Source organism: Talpa europaea (genome assembly GCF_964194135.1).
Source record: "Talpa europaea genome assembly, chromosome: 7".
Taxonomy (NCBI): Eukaryota; Metazoa; Chordata; class Mammalia; order Eulipotyphla; family Talpidae; genus Talpa; species Talpa europaea.
This window is the reverse complement of record NC_140074.1, coordinates 134,989,301-135,004,372: the sequence shown is the minus strand read 5'-3', so window position 1 is coordinate 135,004,372 and position 15,072 is coordinate 134,989,301. Positions and strand designations below refer to the sequence as shown.

At 65.8% G+C, this 15,072-nt stretch overlaps 1 protein-coding gene across 1 annotated transcript in view; it reads left to right on the top strand.

Annotated features, from left to right (window-relative positions):
* The window catches only part of DNAH17 (dynein axonemal heavy chain 17), a gene marked incomplete at both ends in the record, with an annotated part of 72,331 nt that overhangs the window by 42,980 nt on the left and 14,279 nt on the right, over positions 1 to 15,072 (top strand). Inside the window, 17 exons of the mRNA XM_084237749.1 lie at positions 115 to 217; positions 844 to 991; positions 1,352 to 1,443; positions 2,530 to 2,691; positions 3,111 to 3,275; positions 3,422 to 3,613; positions 4,182 to 4,448; positions 5,910 to 6,071; positions 7,364 to 7,597; positions 8,062 to 8,226; positions 8,422 to 8,517; positions 8,613 to 8,830; positions 11,337 to 11,544; positions 11,748 to 11,863; positions 12,698 to 12,890; positions 13,051 to 13,286; positions 13,904 to 14,026. Of these exons, the coding sequence (XP_084093875.1) occupies positions 115 to 217; positions 844 to 991; positions 1,352 to 1,443; positions 2,530 to 2,691; positions 3,111 to 3,275; positions 3,422 to 3,613; positions 4,182 to 4,448; positions 5,910 to 6,071; positions 7,364 to 7,597; positions 8,062 to 8,226; positions 8,422 to 8,517; positions 8,613 to 8,830; positions 11,337 to 11,544; positions 11,748 to 11,863; positions 12,698 to 12,890; positions 13,051 to 13,286; positions 13,904 to 14,026 (2,880 nt within the window). The remainder of the gene's footprint in view (positions 1 to 114; positions 218 to 843; positions 992 to 1,351; positions 1,444 to 2,529; positions 2,692 to 3,110; positions 3,276 to 3,421; positions 3,614 to 4,181; positions 4,449 to 5,909; positions 6,072 to 7,363; positions 7,598 to 8,061; positions 8,227 to 8,421; positions 8,518 to 8,612; positions 8,831 to 11,336; positions 11,545 to 11,747; positions 11,864 to 12,697; positions 12,891 to 13,050; positions 13,287 to 13,903; positions 14,027 to 15,072) is intronic.

The window sequence follows — 15,072 nt, the reverse complement described above, 5'->3', positions numbered from 1 at the left end:
CCGGCCCGCTGGGCAGCCAGACCGACCAGGCACCTGTGCAGCTGGTTTTGTTCCCCGTGGAGGCTCCTCGCAGGCAGGGTGGGCGCCTCCCCCAGGACCCTGGTCTCCCCGCAGGTACGACAGACAGAAGCTGACGCTCAAGGACATCCACAACTGTCAGTATGTGGCGTGCATGAACCCCACTTCAGGGTCCTTCACCATCGACCCCCGACTCCAGGTCAGCAGAGGTCAGGCTCACTGCGCTGGCTGCCGTGGGCGGAGGCTGACTCCGGCTGGGAGGTGGAAGCATCGGTCAGCGGCGCAAGCCTCTGGAGGGCTCCCCAGGCTTCAGAAAGTGTCAGGAGCCCCTGGGGTCCGGGGATGCTGAGAAGCTGGCCAGGCCTCCCGGGCCCCGGAGAGCTGCCATGTCCAGCTGGTGAAATCCAGGTGCCCAGGGAATCTGGATTCCACACACACAGCAAGCCGGCGGCCGTGTCGGGGGGCCGGGCGACTCACCGGGTGCAGACACACTTACTTGAAAGTTTATTGTGTTGGTCTGAGAGCCACCCTCGACAGGCACCCTGTCACATCTGCAGCCGCCCAGGCCAGACCCCCTCTCGGTCACGTGAGCGGGTGGGCACAGATGAAGCCAGGCCTGTGTGCTGAGGCTCTTGCCCCTGTCAGCCATTTTTCTTGGGAGCAGAAAGGAAAGACGGCTGAGCCAGGGAGAGTGGACCCTTAATGGGATTGTAGCTTGCGGGGGCGCGAGGAGGGAGCTGTCCGTCTAGCCCCGCTTCGTCAGGCAGCAGGGACGGAGCCCCAGCGCGTCCAGGCGGCCCGACGGGTCTCTGCTTGTTCTGGCAGCGGCACTTCTGCGTGTTTGCCGTGAGCTTCCCGGGCCAGGAGGCCCTCACGACCATCTACAGCTCCATCCTGGCCCAGCACCTGGCCTACCGCATGACCCCCATGGCGGTGCAGAGGCTGAGCAGCCAGCTGGTGGCCTCCGCCCTGGGTGAGCAGCCCGCCCCGCCCACCCTCCCCCTCCTGGCGTGAAGACCTGCTTTATGGGGCCGTGTTTCCCCCCGACAGGTGTTTTATTTATACTTTTAAATCAATATTTTTTAAATGATGCTGGGTTTCAGCAGGCGCTGCTGTGCGATGCAGCGGCTCCAGGGGAAGCAGAGGCAGGGAACCCAGCACGCAGAAATGATGACGCGTCATCGAGCCGCGAGCTTCCTCCCTCCTCAGCCATGCAGAGTTCTCACTCCAGTTGTCACCGTTTAACTGTCCGCTTGCTCGAGCGACCGTGCTTTCAGCTTGGCACTCCCCGGCCGTGAAGAGGCTGAGAATCGGTGTCTTTCTCTCTCTCCAGCCCTGCATCAGAAAGTGGCAGCCACGTTCCTCCCCACGGCCATCAAGTTTCATTACGTCTTCAACCTCAGGGACCTCTCCAATATCTTCCAGGTACGGCTGTCTGAGCTGTGCCAGGCCGCCTCCCGGCCCAGCCCCTGGGCCACCGGTGCGCTCCCCTCTGCCTCTCCCGGGGGAGAAAGCGAAGTGACCTGTGGACGGTGACGGCCGCGGCGACGGTGTTGACGGTGAAGGTGGCGGTGATGATGGTGACGATGACGTAGAGTGATGGTGATGGCGGTGAGGACGATGGTGGTTCGCCGGTGCTGGGGACAGGGGTGATGATGGCGGTGACGCTGAAGGTGAAGATGACTAGTGGCGGGGAGAGTGATGTGAGGGTGACGGTGATGACGAGGCTGGGACGGCGGTGACGGGGGTGGTGGCCGTGGTGGTGACGTGATGACATTGTCTCTCGTTTATTGGCCGGCTGGGCGCCGGCTCCCTCCGCTCGTGCGAGAGGCCCACAGGCTTGTTTTACAGCAGTGTGTCGGGGTGGGGGTGGGGGAGTGTCGAAGGCTCTCGTGGGCGAGGTCACATCTGGTTCCTCCCACTTCCGCTTTAGCTCAGATGCCCCGAGCCCCTCCGCTGCCCACACCCACCCTGGCTGCCCCCACTTGCGTCATTTGTGAGTCTATCATGACCGTAACGCCTGCGGCCATTTGACTGGTCACGCCTCCCGCTGGAATGCAGGCTCTGGGAAGGCGGGTCGGTCTTGTCCTGTGTCCCAGAGCCCAGAGAGTGCCGGGAAACAGCACACTCAACAGGCACCTGTTGGTCTCACCCGGGTCACGTGGTCAGCGAGTGGCCAGGCCTGGACGCAGGCGGGCCTGTTGCAGAGCCCACGCCTGTAACCGCAGCTCTGGCCTTTGCAAGTCTAGGCCCCCATCAGCCTCTCTGTCCCTTCTCCACCGTCCACCCCCCGAGGGGTGAAGCCCTGACCCTCTCTTATGAGGAGTATCCCCATGTCTCTCCCCAGGGTCTGCATGGCCCTGGCGGTCAGTGGCTGCCCTGCCCTGAGGGGCACTGTCCCCACAGCACAGTGGCTCGTCCCGGGGACGTGCTCACGGCCTGCTCACGGCCCCGGGCAGCCTCTGCCTTGCCCCTCGGCGGGGGCGCCACTGACCACCCACTTCCCAACAGGGCCTCCTGTTCTCCACGGCAGAGGTCCTGAAAGCCCCGCTGGACCTCGCCCGCCTCTGGCTGCACGAAGCGGAGCGCGTGTACGGCGACAAGATGATCGATAAGAAGGACCAGGACACGCTTCGCAGGGTCACCATAGCCTCCACCAAGAAGTTCTTGGACGTAAATGCAGCCTCCGGCCCTGCCGCCCGGCCAGAAAGGGGCGGCCAGGGGTGCGGACAGGCAGTCCCCAAAGGACTGGCCGCGAGGGTGGTGTCTGCAGGAGGGCAGCCGGCTCTCACTCAGGAGGCCAGGATGCGCGGGCTCCCCCGTCCACGGGACGTCCTGCTCAGTCGGGGGCCCTGTGGTGCATCGGGCTTTCCTGAAGAGGGTCCCTCCTGGACAGAGTCCCTCTGGTCTGCCAGTTCATGCAGCCATGACGGGATCAGAACACCCGGGGAGCCCTCCCAGTGGCCGGCCAGGCCCTGGGCCACAGGCCCCTGGGCCCCGGAGCCCAGACAAACATCTTGAGTGCCCAGGCCTCCAGGGCAAGGCGCCAGGGCCCACGGGGTCCAGCTCAGAGGCCCGTCTCTCGCTCCTAGGACCTCGGCGAAGAGCTCTTGTTTGCCAAACCAAACATCTTCTGCCACTTCGCCCAAGGCATCGGCGACCCTAAGTACCTGCCGGTCACGGACATGGCGCACCTGAGCAAGCTGCTGGTCGAGGTGCTGGACAGTTACAACGAAGTCAACGCGGTGATGAACCTGGTGAGGCGCTGGCTGCCGAGTCCCCCTCCCCGCCCAGCCGGGGCGTCATGGCCTGGGCTGACCATGCTGGCAAAGCACTGCCCGAGGGTTGGGGGCAGTCCCCGCGCTCGAGGCAGGTCACCACGGCCCCCATCCGGCATCCGCAGGTGCTGTTTGAGGATGCGGTGGCCCACATCTGCAGGATTAACCGCATCCTGGAGTCCCCCCGCGGCAACGCCCTGCTGGTGGGGGTGGGCGGCAGCGGCAAGCAGAGCCTCTCGCGCCTGGCCGCCTACATCAGTTCCCTGGACGTCTTCCAGATCACCATCAAGAAGGGCTACGGCATCCCAGATCTCAAGGTGAGCCGCGGGCTCCTCCCACCGCTTGGGTGCGGCCCCGGGGAAGCCCTCCCTCCTCCCGCTTTCACATGGAGCCGCCGCGTGGAGGGGCTGGATGTCCAGGGTCTTTCTCCAGGACACGGTCCTGCCAGCACCTGCGCCACATGTCGAAGCCAGGGGAAGGTGGGGGGGGCCCTGCCCACCATGAGGTCAGCCCAAAATAGCCAAGGGGGCTTGGTTTTAGCTGCTCTTCGAACTCCAGGCTCCTGGGCCTCTGGGGGGCAGGCTCCGCATGGCCAGGCCTCTGACCACAAGCCCGCAGCCTGGGAAGACCGGGTCTCCTGTCCCCGAGACACGCCGCCGGGGGTCTTCCTTCCCAGGTGGGGTCGCGTTGCAGGGAGGCCCGCATGTCCATGCACCATCGTGGCCACCTCGAGCCACGCCCTGACCCTGAGGCCCTCCTGTCGGGGTCAGGGCCCCCTGAGCGCGGCTCCTAGGACGCTGCCCTCCAGGTGTGCCCAGGGCCATGGGGGTGGCTGCCCAGGTTGCCCCTTCTGGCCCGGGTCCAAGCGGGTCCTCCTGTGTCCAGCTCGACCTGAGTGCCCAGTACATAAAGTCGGCGGTGAAGAACGTGCCGTCGGTGTTCCTGATGACGGACTCGCAGGTGGCCGAGGAGCAGTTCCTGGTGCTGATCAACGACCTGCTGGCCTCAGGGGAGGTCCCGGGGCTCTTCACGGACGACGACATGGAGAACATCTTGACCTCCATGCGGCCGCAAGTCAAGTCTCTGGGCCTGAACGACTCCCGGGAGATGTGCTGGAAATTCTTCATCGAGAAAGTGCGCCGGCAGCTGAAGGTAGGCGTCACCTCCACGCAGGTCCCGCCAGCTGGGCTGCCCCCGAGACCACCTCTCCTCGGCGCGGGGACCACCAGCTTCCCTGGCACGGACTCCCCGGTGCACGGCGGGGGCCTCAGGCCGTGCGGCGTGGCCAGCAGGAGCGTGCGCACGGTCAACCCCACCGATGGCAAGTCCAGGCAGAGACGTACCCCTCAGCTCAGCACCCGCTCACGGGGACCCTCCTCGGAGCCCTGGCTGTGCCTGCTCCTTCTCTCCCTCCTGCTCGGCGTCCAGCTAGGACAGCCAGCCCCTGGCCACTGGGCCCACCGAGGGCCCCTCCAGGCCCCTGCACTGATGTGGACCCTGACAAGGGATATAAAGCATGTTCCCCCTTCTCCCAGAGTGGTGCACAGCCCCGGCGGGGCAGCTGAGGGGCGGGGTGGGGGTGCCCCTGCTCTTCTCCAGCAGAGCCGGGCCGGGGAGGGCGGAGGCGGCAATGACCATGAGGTGCCACTTCCAGATCAGCCAGAGCCCCAGCCTGTCAGGGGATGAGCCACCCCCTTGGGGCCTGGAGGGGGCTGTGTGCTAGAGGGCAGACTGAGGGTTACCCGGGCCCCCAAGCCTGCATGCTCTGAATGGGGTCTGCCACCTGCTGCATCAAGACAAAGCGTCCTCTCGGAGCGAAGGAGCTTTGACAGACCGTGTGCAGAGAGGAGGAGAAAGGGCAGCAGATGCCCAAAGGCACACCCGGGGTCACCCTCCCCCGTGGGCGAACGCCTGGCCAAACAGGGTCGGCCGAGCCAAGCCGGGCCGCGGGGGCCCAAGAGCCTGCCCCACGTCTAAGGGGGACCACCGGAAAGGGGCGCTGAGGGGGGCCGGGCAAGTCTGGACGGAAAAGAGCCAAATCAGGGCACAAAGCAAGGCCTCGGCCGCCCCTGCCAGGGTCCCTGTGGGCCTCACCCAAGTCTCTTCAGGCGTCTCCCTCAGGCCCCCCAGCCCCTGGTGCAGTCCCCGGCCGAGGCGCGGCTCGGTCTTCACCGTCCCTGCCCCGCAGGCCTCCCCAGGTCCCCTCCCCAGCCTCCGCGTCTGCTTCAGCCTCTCTGCCCCTCAGCTCCACCCTCACCGGTGGGGCCGGGAACCTGGGTGCTCCCGTGCCGTGGGGCCGGCGCTGCCGGCGGGAAGGCGGGTGGGGCCCTCCCTGCTCGGGCCTCGCCTGCCTCTCGGGAGGCTCACGGCCCGCTCCGTCCTCGCCCACCCTCTGGGGGCCACCTCCGGCAGGCCGGGCTCACCTCGCTCCCTCACAGCTGCCGAGTGAGGCCTGACCTTGGCTGAGCTCTGCCCGACCCTGGGAAGCCGGGGCACCCGCTCCCGCCTCCACGGGGCTGCCTGCTCAGGCCCGACCTGCCCCCCGCGCCGCCCGTGCACACACAGGCATGCACACGCACACGCACACGCATGCACCCCGTGCCCCGCATCCAGGTGATCCTGTGCTTCTCCCCCGTGGGCTCCGTCCTGCGCGTGCGGGCGCGGAAGTTCCCCGCGGTGGTCAACTGCACGGCCATCGACTGGTTTCACGAGTGGCCGGAGGACGCCCTGGTGTCTGTCAGCGCCCGCTTCCTGGAGGACACGGAGGGCATCCAGGTGGGTCCCAGGGGCCCGGCTCCCTCGGCTCCCACTGTGTGCTGGGCCGCCTGTCTGGAGAGGGACCCTGGTCCACTCTGGGGCGGGCTCAGGGCGGGGCAGGGGGACGCTGGCCGTGGGCGGAAATGTCAGGGGCACCACGAACAGCCACGCTGGTGTCAAAGCCTCACGACGAGTGAGCCGTGGGCAAAGCAGGCTGCTGTCGGTGGTCCTGCGAGACTGTGCCAGGGCAGCACCTGGGGTTAGCACCGTGGTCACACGGCTAAGCTTGGGCTTGACCCCTCACCTGGGGCATGACCGCGTGATGAGTGGACGCGGCCCCCGGCCGTCTCCCCTGAGGCTGCTGCCTCCCCCGACCTGCCCTTGTCCAGGGTGAGACAAGTAGGTGATGGCGGCTGCTCTGCTCTGACAGTGTCCTCTTGTCGTGGGGTGGGGCCGAGAGATGATGTCCACGTCCGCTCATTGCCGGCCTGGACACAGGGGGCGCTGCCCGCGGTGGCGGTGACGGGCAGTGGGGGCAGCCCTGGGCTGAGCCACACCTCGTCGTCCTGGCCCCTGTGACACATGGTGCTATCAGGAGCAGCCTGCAGGCACACCCCACCCCGTTTTAATGGGTGGACCCCCTTCTTGTCGGGGGAAAGGCCAGCCACTGCGTGCTGGCTCAGGCCTTTGCCGAGGGCACCACAGCGACCATTTCTTGCTCAGGGCAAAGAGGCAGCTCCCAGTTCCCCGGACAGGCCTCCTGGCAGCAGGGATGGTCCCTCCGCTGGGCCCCGCAAGGGCCGGAGCAGATGCCAAAGGCACCTGGGCGGGAGGGACGCTTTTCCAAGTAAATCTGCGTTGAATGTGCCTGGCGAGGACCACTCCCGGGCCCAGTGCCCAGGGCCCGTCTCCCAGGGCAGGCCCGGGCGGCAGGGGCCGTGACGCTGGGCGGGCCAGGGACAGGAGGCAGGAGAAGAACCTCTGACCTCCTTCGCCGGGCTGAGGACATGCACCGGACCCGCTCGCTGGGTGACCTGGGCTGTGCAGACACGTTGCCAGCCCGGCGCCTCCCCTGGCGCGAGTGAGAGGCAGAGAGGTAGGAACCATGCCGGGCTCTGCTGCGCCCTGGTGGGCACCCTCGGCAGCACCCAGGAAGCCTGCCACGCCTCGCCGTCTCAAACCACCCAGGGTGAGGGAGGCTGGGCGTCTCCCACGGTCGCCGGCGCCTGTGGGTCACCGCGGCCAGCAGCTGCCTCCTCCCCGGGCCCCGCCAGGGCAGCAGGGATGGACGGCCCCACCTGCCTTTGCAGCCAGAAGTCAAGGCCTCCATCAGCCTCTTCATGTCCTATGTGCACACGACGGTCAACGAGATGTCCAAGGTGTACCTCGCCACCGAGAGGCGCTACAACTACACCACGCCCAAGACCTTCCTGGAGCTCATCAAGCTCTACCAGAGCCTGCTGGGCAAGAAGAGGCTGGAGCTGGTGGCCAAGATCGAGAGGCTGGAGAACGGGCTGATGAAGCTGCAGAGCACGGCGTCTCAGGTGAGGCCCGGGGCCGGGTGCCGTCCTGGCCTCCCGCCTGCGCTGCCCGCCGGTGCTGTCTCCGAGGGGCTCAAGGAGCCAGACCTGTTGGGGGGATCCCGCTCCAGCCCAGCCGTTCCCCCCTACAGAGGCCGGGGGAGGAGCGAGCCCACGGCCCCATCCCCTTTGCGGGAATTACCTTCCAGACAGTCCTGGACACGGTGGCTGCGTCCCAACCAAGTGGGCAGCCCTGTCACTCCTCAGCACACCTTCCCCAGGCCAGGCCTGCGCCCCCCAAGTGCTCCCATCCCCATAGCCTCCCCCAGCACTCTCTGAGCAACAGTACATGTCTTACACCTTCCACCTGTGTGCACAGCCAGTGCTCAATAAATGCACCTAAGGGAGCACCACTTGGCGTGGCCCAGTGCCCCCGGGCTGGCAGCCACCCAGCCTGGCCTGCACATCCCCTGATGTCCCCTCCCCAGGTGGACGACTTAAAGGCCAAGCTGGCCATCCAGGAGGCCGACCTGAAGCAGAAGAATGAGAACGCGGACAAGCTGATCCAGGTGGTGGGCGTGGAGACCGAGAAGGTCAGCAAAGAGAAAGCCATTGCCGACGAGGAGGAGGTCAAGGTGGAGGTCATCAACAAGGTAGGGGCCGCGGCCAGCGTCATCACCAGCTGGGGCGGGTCCCGGGCCTCCCAGGGCCCGAGGGTGGTGGCTGCCGCACAGGCTGGCTCAGAGGCGCTGCCATTTAGAGGGGTGCCGGCTGGGGCCGCGCCCCTTGAGCTCGTGCCTGCCGCCTGGAGCCCCTGCATGTGCCGTCCCTGTCCGCCCTCCCTCCAGAACGTCGCTGAGAAGCAGAAGGCCTGCGAGACGGACCTGGCCAAGGCAGAGCCGGCCCTGCTGGCCGCGCAGGAAGCGCTGGACACGCTGAACAAGGTGAGGGGCGAACGGGAGAGACGGCCGCGGGGAGGCCTTGGGGTGCACTCCGGGCCGGTGGGACTCCCCCAGGGCCTCGCCCCTGCTGTCCGCAGAACAACCTGACAGAGCTCAAGTCCTTCGGGTCCCCGCCGGACGCCGTGGTCAACGTCACGGCTGCTGTCATGATTCTGACGGCGCCCGGGGGCAAGATCCCCAAGGACAAGAGCTGGAAAGCCGCCAAGATCATGATGGGCAAAGTGGACACCTTCCTGGACTCCCTGAAGAAGTTCGACAAGGAGCACATCCCCGAGGCCTGCCTCAAGGCCTTCAAGTGAGTCGGGGCCGGCGGCACCGCAGAGCCTTCTTCAGCCTTCCCTGGGCCTGCTGGGGTCGGGGTGGCGCTGGCCGCCCCCCAGTGCTCGGGCTATCGCTGCGAGGGAGCCCGTGACCCTCAGCTTCCCGGCCGGCAGGCACCGGGGCTGGGACCCACCATCTGGGCAGCCCCCGCACCACACGATCCTTTGGGGCGCCCAACGGGGAACCCACAGGGCCCCGGGCCCATCCCTGCGAGAGCAGCCGACACGCGCGGTGCGCCCCGGGATACACGTGTGTGCTCACGTGGCATGCACACACATGCGCACAGCGCTTGCGGGCGAGTGGCTCTGTGAGCGTCGAGCACACGTCCAGCCCGCTGGTGGCGGTGCCCCTGGGCTGGGTGGGGTGCCCACGTTCGACCCCATAAGCCCAAGCCCCCCGTGCGCCCCCGGCCCGTCTCCCGCCCCTGGGCCCACGCCAGGGTCTCTGGACCCAGCGGAGAAAGGCCCAGGCCAGGGCCAGCGGGACCCCAGCCTCGCCCGGCCGCCACCCGCTGGTCGGCGCCCGATAAGCACGAGCACCCCGAAGCTGGAGAAAAGGCCCGCGGTGCTTCGCCGTCCGCCCAAGCCAGGCCGCGGGCCAGCGTCAGCTCTCCGCCGTCTCTGTCTGAAGCGCCCCCACGGCTGGACGGACGCGCTCGCGTGCAGGGACTTGCCCCGCTGCGGCGTTTTACCTCACACTGTGGGAAAAGTCCCCACGGAAGCGCTTCGCGGCTTTAGCCACGTGTGATCTTGCCACGTGACTGGCCACCGCCCCGCGGCCCGGAGCCAGGCGGCTCTGCTCCCCTGCAGCGCGCGTCCCCGCCTACACCGGCCCCCAGCATCTCTGGGGTGCGGCCAGGGGTGCAGCCCCGCCCGGGGTGTGCTTCCAAGGAGCAAACGGGCCTCCCCAGCGGCCTCAGCGAAGAAACAGGGGAGATGGCCCCGCCTAAGCTCGGCCTGCCCGGGGCGGCCCTGCGCGCTCGCGGGGCTGGCTCTGCTCTTCCAGTGGCGTTGATGCGCCGCCCGTGCGCATGACTGTGTAACTGGGGGAGACTGTGTAACTCGGGGAGGCGGCGCACCTCTCGGCGAGTGCCGGGCTCGGCCCCCTCCACCGCAACCTGCGGCCCAGCCCCCTGGCAGCCCCCAGCCCCAGCGCTGGTGCTCGGAGCCCAGGCTCGCCCTGCCGTGGCTGCGGGCTGCTCTCTGGCTCCCCGCGCTCCGCCCTGGCTCCCGGCCTACGTCAGGGCGCCGGCCCACCCGTGCTCCCCGAGAGCACGATCACCCCCTTTCTTTCCACGGGGAGGGGCATCCCGCTGAGCGTCCGTCCATGGCTGCGTTATTCATCCATGCGAGGGGCACTGGGGCCGGGCTGGGCGCTGTGGACACGGGGTGCAGAGAGCTGCCGGGCCCGCGCTCTCGCGTCCCTTGGTGGACACCCAGTGGTGGTGCTGCCGGGCCCGGGGCCCCCTTCATGCTGCCTCTGCCGGGCCAGGCGGCTGGCACCCCACCACAGGTGGCGGCCGCCCTCCCAGGCCCTGGACGTCCCCACTACCAGCCTCTCACTCCTGGCTCGCGGGTGTGAGCTGCTGCCTGATGTGGGGGTGGCGAGACCAGCATTTCTTGCCTGCCTGGGCGCCCCTGCAGGTGTCCCTTGGGGAAGCGCCTGTTTCAGGTCTTTTGCCCTTTTTAGAAGTACGAGTTTTTAGAGAGTCTAAAAGCAGCTGCGGCCTTTCCCCGCATCCCTGCACCTGGCCGCTGTCAGCCTCGGCCTCCAGGTGGCGACTGGGGAGCCGGGCACTGGGGCAAGCAAATGGGGCGGGGGCTTTGGGCCACCCCTTGTGAGCTGTGCCCCCTGGGGAGATGGGCAGCCTCTCTAGGTGCTCCCCCACAGAAGAGAGGGCCCCCCGGCACACGCCAGCAGGGTGCTGACCTCCAAGGCCCAGCCTATTGCATGTGATGGAGACATGGAGAATCTTTTTTTAAGATTTATTTATTTGTGCATACAAGAGCTGGGGTGTAGACGAGAGATGGGGAGTGAAAGGATTCACCTGACAGAGTGGGGAGCAGAACAGGCAGATCCACTGAAACACACTGCTGAGGGGAGCAGCGGGGAGACAGAAGAGGTCTGCTGCACCATGTGGGTAGCTCCCTGGCCAGAGATGGACTCTGGCCACAGTGGCTGCAGATAGCTTGACAGTGCTGAGACATAACCCCTGCACCACCAGGGAGGCCCAGCCTTGGAGAATTTAAATGAGAGCAGCTACACGAAGCGCCAGCCCCCTGGAGGATGGGACGTGCTGGATCCTTCTAGAATATGGGCCTGAAAGCACGGCTTTCCACTCTCCCTCACACCCCGAAGTCCACGGCGGGGGCCAGAACTCTGGGTTCCTTTCGTTCCGTAACTGTAGACCAATACGCTGGCTGGGCAGGTGGTCACTGGGGGCCTCCTGCCCGCCCGGCCAGCACCCTGTCCCTCCCCAGGCCCTACCAGGGAAACCCAACGTTCGACCCTGAGTTCATCCGCTCCAAGTCCACAGCCGCCGCGGGGCTGTGCTCCTGGTGCATCAACATCGTGCGCTTCTACGAGGTCTACTGCGACGTGGCCCCCAAGAGGCTGGCCCTGGAGGAAGCCAATGCCGAGCTGGCCGAGGCCCAGGACAAGCTCTCCCGCATCAAAAACAAGATTGCTGTGAGTGGCTCAGCCGCAGGTTCCAGGAATGGGGCCGTGGCCGCTGTCGCGAGTCACTCAGCAGAGGTGGGGGGGGAGGGCGTGGCCCAGTCCCTGCCCACCCGCCCTCCCGCCCACAGGCTCCAGTGGCTCCTGCCAGGCTGGGCTTCAGGGGTTGGGGTGCCTGGTGTTTGATCCCAGACCCTGCCCTCTTGTCTGCCCAGGAGCTCAATGCCAACCTGAGCAACCTGACCTCGGCGTTTGAAAAGGCCACAGCAGAGAAGATCCGGTGCCAGCAGGAGGCCGATGCCACCAACAGGGTGATCTCCTTGGCAAACAGGTAGAGGCCGCCCCACCCCCTGCCCTGCACCCCCCACTACCAGCAGAGCCCAAGGGCTGAGCCCTGGAGCCAGCCACTCCCGCTGCATGCGGCGTGGGGTGCAGGCTGCGGGCTGTCCACATTCAGGGGCTGCTACGTTTGCATGATGTGCGTGGCCCCGGGGCAGATGACGCGGGAAGATGTCCCCTGCCCAAGTGACCTCCAGTGGGGCAGACGTCACCCTGTCCTGCTTTGAGTGACTTTCCAAACTTGCAAAGAAACCAAGGTGGGCTTTGCTGCTGGCCTGTGTGGGCTGCTTGGATAACCCTGAGGCAGGCCTTTCGCAGACGTGCCAGCGCACCCTCGGCCAGCACACCGTTGGCCAGCGCACCCTCAGCCAGCACACCCTCGGCCAGCACACCCTCGGCCAGCGCACCCTCGGCCAGCACACCCTCGGCCAGCGCACCCTCGGCCAGCACACCCTCGGCCAGCGCACCCTCAGACCTGCATGCACTTCCCTGTGGAAGCCCCATGTCTTGTGGCCACCACCCAACTTCACCTCTGTCGGGTGGGAGCCTGTGGCCAGAGGCGTCCAGGCAGCGCCCTCGCAGGAGGGTGGGCTGCTCTGCTCCCACCAACAGCGGCTGCGGGGAGAGGGGCTCAGCGTTCCCAGCCGCTTCCCTGGGTCTTGCCTCCCGAATCCTTTTGTTCTCAAAATCCCCCCAAAGCCATCTCGCTGCCGAGCCGCTGGACCAGGAAGGATGCGAGGTTGAGGCTGGGGGTGCCCCTCTGCTCCCCTCCCGGTGGCCCAGCTGCAGGCTCCTGCAGGGCCCCAAGACCTCCCGTCCCCTCCAGGCTGGTCGGAGGGCTGGCGTCGGAGAACGTCCGCTGGGCCGAGTCGGTGGAGAACTTCAAAAGCCAGGGCATCACCCTGTGCGGGGACGTCCTGCTGATCTCCGCCTTCGTCTCCTACGTGGGCTACTTCACCAAGAAATACCGCAACGAGCTGATGGAGAAGTTCTGGATCCCGTACATAAACCAGCTAAAGGTGAGGGGGCTGCGTCTGTCGCTCAGGCAATGTGGGGAGGGTCACCTGGCCCCCGCCTACCGCCGCCTGCTCCGGCAGTCCCCGGCCTGTCCCCCACCCCGCCCGCCCGTCCCCTGCTCGCCGCAGAGCCGCTGCATCAAGGCCCCCGCCCCGCCCACAGGTCCCCATCCCCATCACCAAGGGCCTGGACCCCTTGAGCCTGCTGACGGACGACGCGGACGTGGCCACCTGGAACAACCAGGGCCTGCCCAGCGACCGCATGTCCACGGAGAACGCCACCATCCTGTGCAGCACCGAGCGCTGGCCGCTGATCGTGGACGCCCAGCTGCAGGGCATCAAGTGGATCAAGAACAAATACGGTTCCGCCATGACGGCCATCCGCCTGGGGCAGAAGAGGTGGGCGGGGGCAGTGGGGGCGGGGTTAGGGCCGGTGGGGGCGGGGCGAGGGGCGGGGCGGGGCGGGCGAGGCAGTTTGGGGCGGGGCTAGGACGGGATGTGGGCGGGGCATTGTGGGGGCGGGGCATGGCGAGGGCGGCTGGGCGGGTCGGGGGCGGGGCCATGGCGGGGGGGCGGGGCCGCCGGCCAGGTAGAGGCTCCTCCCGCCTTTCTGACCCTGGAGTGCCAGCCCTGGCCCACAGGTGGATTTTTTTTTTTGACACTTGGCCCCAATGAAACGTCCCGGTTACCAGAGCCCCGGAGAGGGGCTCTGACCTAGCCCCCCGCCCCGACCTGGGTTGAGCCCCACCTGGCCACCCCCACCCCGCGTTTCCTCGGGGCCCAGCTTGTGGGGTTCAGTTCTCATAACACGGTCTGTGGCCAGGGCCCCCTGGCGCCTTCCCAGGGGGCTGGAGGCCAGCTCTCCCCGCCTCTCCCGGCCTCTCCCCCCCTCTCCCCACGCCCACAGGGGAGACTGAGGCAGAAGCCCCAGTGCCGGCCCCCTGGGCCACCCCTTAGGGCACCCTACAGCACCCCGAGGCCTCTGCCATTAAAGGGTGCCCGTGTCGTGCCCACAGCTACCTGGACATCATCGAGCAGGCCATCTCTGAAGGGGACACCCTGCTCATCGAGAACATCGGGGAGACGGTGGATCCTGTGCTGGACCCCCTGCTGGGCAGGAACACCATTAAAAAGGGAAGGTGAGTTATTGCCGGTGCCACCTCTGTGAACTGCCCGCACACCCTCTGCCTACCCCTGGGCAGAGGGCCTTTGACAAAACGCACACACGTAAAGGAACTCCCAGCTGCTGAAAGGGGGTGGGGTGGCAGGCCACGCCCTTGGGGGGCAGCCCTCCCTGCAGGTGGGACCCTCCGCCGCTCTGCTTTCCTCTTCCCACCTCCGTGCGTTTTGCAAAGCTTGAGCCTGCGTCACTTTTTTTTTAATTCAAGTGAAATGAAATCCACATAACATGAGACGAACCCTTTTTTTATTTATTTTATTTTATTTTTTGTTCTTTTTCACATTGTTGTTCATTTTTAAACAGTATTTACTCCCCCCGCCCCCTCAGGTGTAGGCCCCATAGAGTTTCCTTAGCCAAGGCACCCCCGCACCATCACCACAGCCCCCTGTGCTCCGCCCTCCCTCCCTCTGATCCCTCTCCCGCCTCCTCCCCTGCAGGATGTCTCTGGTTTATAATTGTCTCCTTTTGCTTTGTTGTGTTTTGTACCGTTATTATTTTTTTTTACACTGATGTCTTATTGGGTTTCCCTATATTCCTGCTAAGTGAAACCATCCAATATTTTTCTTTTTCCTTCTGGCTTCTTTCACTGAACATAATCCCTTCTAGCTCCATCCACGTTGCTGCGAATGGCATGAGTTTCTCTTTTTTGATTGCTGAATAATATTCCATTGGTATATAGACCACATCTTCTTGATCCAGTCATCTATTCTGGGGCATTTGGGTTGTTTCCAGGGTTTACCTATTGTAACTAGTGCTGCAGTAAACATAGGGGCACAGGCGCGCTTTTGACTCAATGTTTTTGTGTCCTTTGGGGAGATCCCCAGGAGTGGAATTGCTGGGTCGTATGGTAGCTCCATTTTCAGTACACTGAGGAACCTCCACACAGCTCTCCACAGTGGTTGCACCAGTCTGCACTCCCACCAGCAGTGCAGGGGAGCTCCTTTTTCACCACATCCTCGCCAGCATTTGTTGTTGCTTGTTTTTTTGATCTGTGCCATCCTCACT